The 4,870-nt window shown below is 44.0% G+C and overlaps 1 protein-coding gene across 1 annotated transcript in view; it reads left to right on the top strand.

The window, feature by feature from the left end:
* Positions 1-4,486, top strand: part of CSUI_003400 (uncharacterized protein) — a 4,998-nt gene extending 512 nt beyond the window's left edge. The window contains exon 2 of the mRNA XM_068063598.1: positions 661-4,486. Within this exon, the coding sequence (XP_067924427.1) occupies positions 661-4,176 (3,516 nt within the window). The 3' untranslated portion in view covers positions 4,177-4,486. The remainder of the gene's footprint in view (positions 1-660) is intronic.
* The last annotated feature ends 384 nt before the right edge of the window (positions 4,487-4,870 follow it).

Raw genomic sequence — 4,870 nt, 5'->3', positions numbered from 1 at the left:
CCACACACTTCATACTACATACCTCTCTGTCTATATATATATATATACTTGGGTATATCTGTATGGGCGTCTATATGTATGATGGAGAGGTTGCATGCGACTCGTGTACAGCTAGCTGTACAGGGGGATGTGTACAGAGAAGGATTTCAGTGTATGTACGGCTTGCATTCTCTCCCCAAGTTAAGGAAGTGTTCTAACTCCATAGAGGAGTCAAAAAAGGCAGGTGTAGAGATACGATCTTTATAGAGCTGTCTCTATCTGTTTCTTTCCTTCACGTGTATCGCCTAAGAGGATAGACAGCAGACAAGCAAGTGCGAGAAGCGTGGGAATGTTTCTTCTCTTTACATCTGAGGCGCCAAATCTCTTCACTGGTCTCCCTACTCTCGAGTTTTCGCCTCTCTTCTTCTCTACACTATCCAAGCACAGGTTTCTTATATGCATATATCTATAGATAGATAGAAGATAGATCAAAGATAGATAGACTAAAGACAGATAGCTATGCATAGGAAGAGAAAGAAAGAAAGGTCGCGTAGATCTCTGTATATAGACCTAGAGAGAGAGAGAAGGTTTGTGTGGGTGTGAATATGTTTGATATCGAGAAGACTAACTTTCATGGAGTGTATGTGGAGGAGGGTCTGTATGGATGATGGTCAATTGCAGGATAGACAGACATTCCTTCATCGAAGTGGACGAGCAGGGAGATTCGGAGGAGAAGGCTTTTGTGTCTCTATTAGCTCGGAAGATGAGAAGCCTTCCTTCGAATATCTCGCCTCTTCTTTTCGAATTTCTCTTCACTACTCTCTTCACGATCTTATACACATCCAGCAGCAACGGCAACTCCAGATGAAACAAATAGGGGACGCAGATGAACACGGAAAGGCTAACGAAACAGCAGAAGAAGAAGCTAAAGAAAAAGAAAAAGAAGAAGAAGTTAAAGCAAAAGAAGAAGTTAAAGGAGATAGGTGTAGTATGGCGAATGAAGGGAATGACGAGAGGCATGAAGTTCCTATATCCTTGGGAGAAGAAGATCGGACTAAGGGCATTCTTTCTCCCATTGCTGGATCCTCTTCGTCTCCATCTTCAGAGAAACACAACTTACCTGAATCTCCTTCTTCTTCTTTGGTAGAAGGTAGGTGCTCTTCTCTAGAGGAAAGAAATCCATCCATCCCTATGCCTGTGGGGGTGAAGGCTCATGAAGGTTATCGAGGAGACACACGACTAAACAAGACAGAAGAAGAAGAAGGTGAGAGACGTACTGATCGAGTTGGAGACAGGAGGGGCAATCAAGATAGGTCTCTTACGAATGGTCGAGAAGATAAAGTTCGAGAGTTCCCATGTGTAGAAGGACCAAGTGGAGAGGGGGCGTATGAGAATCTTCTTCTCTCTCCTTCTACTCAAGAATCTTTCAAGGAGACGGAGGTAAAGACGAATCTTGCAGAAGACGTCTCTATGAAGGATGTGTCCTTACATGATGAACGGAGACCGAAGATAGAAAGAGATGCGGAGATAGAAGAGAAACATTCTTCTGAGAAAGCGCCAGAAAGAGGTGGGGGTGTATTGGACGGAAAGAGAAGGTTAGGGGTATCAGGAGAAGATCACAAAGAAGAGAGGAAGAATAAAGAGGACGAGGACAAGAAGAAGAAGAAGAAAGACAGACAAGAAAGAGAGAGGAAGGAGGACGTAAGACTACATGAAAGAGAAGAAGAAGAACTTCGAGAGCAGGAGGAGGAAAAGAAGAAAATGAAAAATAGACAGGCCGTTCATGAGGAGAATTCTCCTTCTCCGTTGAACTACGAGGATGTATCCGTTTTGAAGATACCTCTCATAGGGATGTTCATATCGCATGCAAATCTCCTTCATTCTCTTTCTTCTTCTTCTTCCTCTTTGTGTTCTAGCTCTCCCCATCTAAGGAGGTCTTATCGTCAGCATCAAGGAAGCAAGGAGGACGTCCAAGGAAAGAATTTCCATCGGGAGACCTCTCTACAAGAAGGTCCTTCGTTCTCTCCCTCTCGGGTCTCTTCTACTTCTCCCCTGCTAGCAGGCGAAAAAGGAGACAGGAAGGAGATCGACAATGATGAAGAAGAAGAAGAGCATCCTTATGCTTTTTTCTCTTCTCCTCTTTGTTCGCTTGAATTTAGTCTTCTTCAGACGATAAGAAGAGATCGGAGAAGAAGTAAAGAAAGGTTTGTCATGAAGAGAAAGAATCTTGAAGAAGATACAAATGATAAAGAGATGAGAGGAATGAGGGCGGTAGCATCTTATGAAGAAGAAGAAGGAGAGACAGAAAGAGACAGTAGTGGCGATGAGAATAGCCCTGTATCTCTTTCTTCTTCTTCTTTCTCTCCAGAATCGGATTCTATGCACATGGCGCATGAGGAATCTTCTCGTTTCTCGATCAAAATTGCCGCTGCAGAACAACACCCCCCTACGTGGTCGCTATTCTCTCCATCTTCATTCTTGCTTACATCTCCATTAGCTCTCTCTCCTGGACTCTATTCGCCTTCTAGGAAGGAGTCTTCCCCTTGGCGCTTTTCTTCTTCGTCGGATACGTCTTCTTCCTTCTTCACTAGAGCACATGCATATCGTGGACGCTTTTCTTCTCCTCCTCCTCCTCCAAGAGTTAAAGAAGAGGAAGAAGACGATGCTCTTTCATCTCCGACGTCTTCTTCTTTTTCTTCTTTCTCTATCGCTATTCGACCTCGGGAGGTTCTTCCCGTGTCAGAGGCTCTAGAAGCTAGAAGAATACAAGAACGAGGTGGAAGGGAGAAGAGCGAACTCGTGAAAGAAGAAGAGCAGAGTTGGTCGTCTTTATCATTTCTTCTTCTCTCTTTTATTTCATGTGAAGAAGAGATGAGAAGAGGCGAGGATCATGAGGAAGACGTTCAGTCCATAGTACGTCGAGGTGGTGTATATACACGTATGAGAATTGTCAGGGCTTCTAGCTTGAAAGATCTCATACAGAGGAAAGCGATACGAGAGACAGGCAGATCTTCATTAAGGAGAAGACAGCCCTTCCAAGGTGAGAAGCGAGATGTAAACGAGAAGAAAAAGGGTGTAACGAAGGTTAAAGGAAAGGGTGAAGAAGACGAAGAAGAGGAAAAGGGGATGGAAAAGTATATGATCTTTGCTTATAGTAAAGCCTATGAAGATCTCATGAGAGATGCCTTAAAGCACATCGATGCTACCTCTTCTAAACAGGAGCGAGACCATCGAAGGCTCTTGTCCGATGAAGGGAGAAGAGAGGAAGATAGGATAAGTGAGAAGAAGAAGAAGAAGGGGAAAGGCGTAGAGAAAGATCTAGTAAAACAGAAGAACAGCTGGAGAAGTGAATCTACGCAAAGTCGTCTCCGAGAAGGAGAGTCGGCAGGCGAATGCCTAGGCGGGGAGAGAGAAGAGAAGATAGGAGAGGGAGAGAAAGCGACTTTTACCGTAAAAGATAACGCAGAGAAGAAGAGAGACATCGACCCGCCTTCTCGAGAAGGGGATTCTTCTATGGAGAAAGAAGGAAGAAGACACTCGTCAAGAGAGACAAAAGATGAGAGAAAGAATGAGATAAAGAGATGCGAAGTCGATCAGAGAAGAAAAGAAGGAAGGTCGAAAAGAGTCAAGAGAGATGACGGAATGACCTCCGATGATAGGCATGCTCTCTGGTGTATCTTTGAAGCTGCATGCGCCGTCAAAGGAAGAGAAGAAGAAGAAGAAGAAACAGAAGAGAGACAGAGAAAGTTTAAAGCAGGTTCCAATAGGTTCGCGGTAAACGGTAGAGGGGCGCAACAAAGAGAGAAGGATAAAGAAAGAGAGAGACGTGACGTACACCCCATGAAAGAAGAAGATTCAGGGTGGAGTCCTACGGATAAGAGGAAGAAGAATGCAAAACAAGAAAAGAAGAGGAAAGAAAACGACTCCGAGAGTGACGGTGAGACGGAGAAAGAAGAAGCAGTAATAGCATCGGTGGGATCTTCCCCGTCTTCTTTGAGTCATAGGGAGAGTAGAAGAAGAAGCGAAATGAAGGGGACACCTTCGTCTGTCTCTTCTTTCACGGTGAAAGATGAAAGTCCGGGTGAGGGGAGAGGAGAGAGAGAGGCATACAGAGCATTAGTTCAGTTGAAGTCGATGCATACACAGTTCTGGAAGAATCTATTGGTACACAGACTTTCCGGGAGAAACAATAGTTAGAGTCACTCATGGAGAAGAAAAAGACTCTCTATCTTCCTATCTCTTTTCTCTTCTCTTCTTTCTCTTTCAAAGAGTCATCTCTCTCCCTTACGACTCCTACCACTTCTATATCTGCATGTCTTCTACATGTTACCTTTGAAAGCTTCCTTGTCCTCTCTCTCATTCTCTCTGTTTCATCTTCTCTTCTATGTTTCTCTCTACTTTCATGGTGATAGTCGCGTGTCTCTCTTTCTTTCTCCCTCCCTTCCTCTCGGCAGTATTTCCTAGGCTCCTCCTTAAACAGTCCCTCGAAGTCTATATCCACTCATCATCATTATCGTCATGTAACTACTCTATCGATCCGTCTGACCGACTCTATCATCTTCAGACTTTATCTTCTTTAGGCTCTTTGAGGTTTCTGTTAAAAGGAGAAGAGAAAAAGAAGAGGAGGAGTTCACTTTAGTAGAGACACTCGCTCCTTCTGCTAGAGAGAAATAGAGAAAGGAAGGTTTCTCTTAGTCTTCTCCATTAAGTTGATCAACATGTTGCATCCTTCTAGTAGCAGACAGGCAGGGAAGGAGGGAGGGACGTTGTTTCTTTCTCGGTCTAGAGTGTGGAAAATGAAGTGTGTGCGAGAGACAGAGACAGAGAGAGAGAAGTAAGAGAATTTCTTCGAACTCTCTTGAATGGAGAGAGAAGAGATCCCATCTATATC

This window comes from Cystoisospora suis (assembly GCF_002600585.1).
Source record: "Cystoisospora suis strain Wien I chromosome Unknown contig_1510, whole genome shotgun sequence".
Lineage (NCBI taxonomy): Eukaryota > Apicomplexa > Conoidasida > Eucoccidiorida > Sarcocystidae > Cystoisospora > Cystoisospora suis.
The sequence above is the reverse complement of the archived record's forward strand: the minus strand, read 5'-3'. Positions and strand labels throughout refer to the sequence as shown.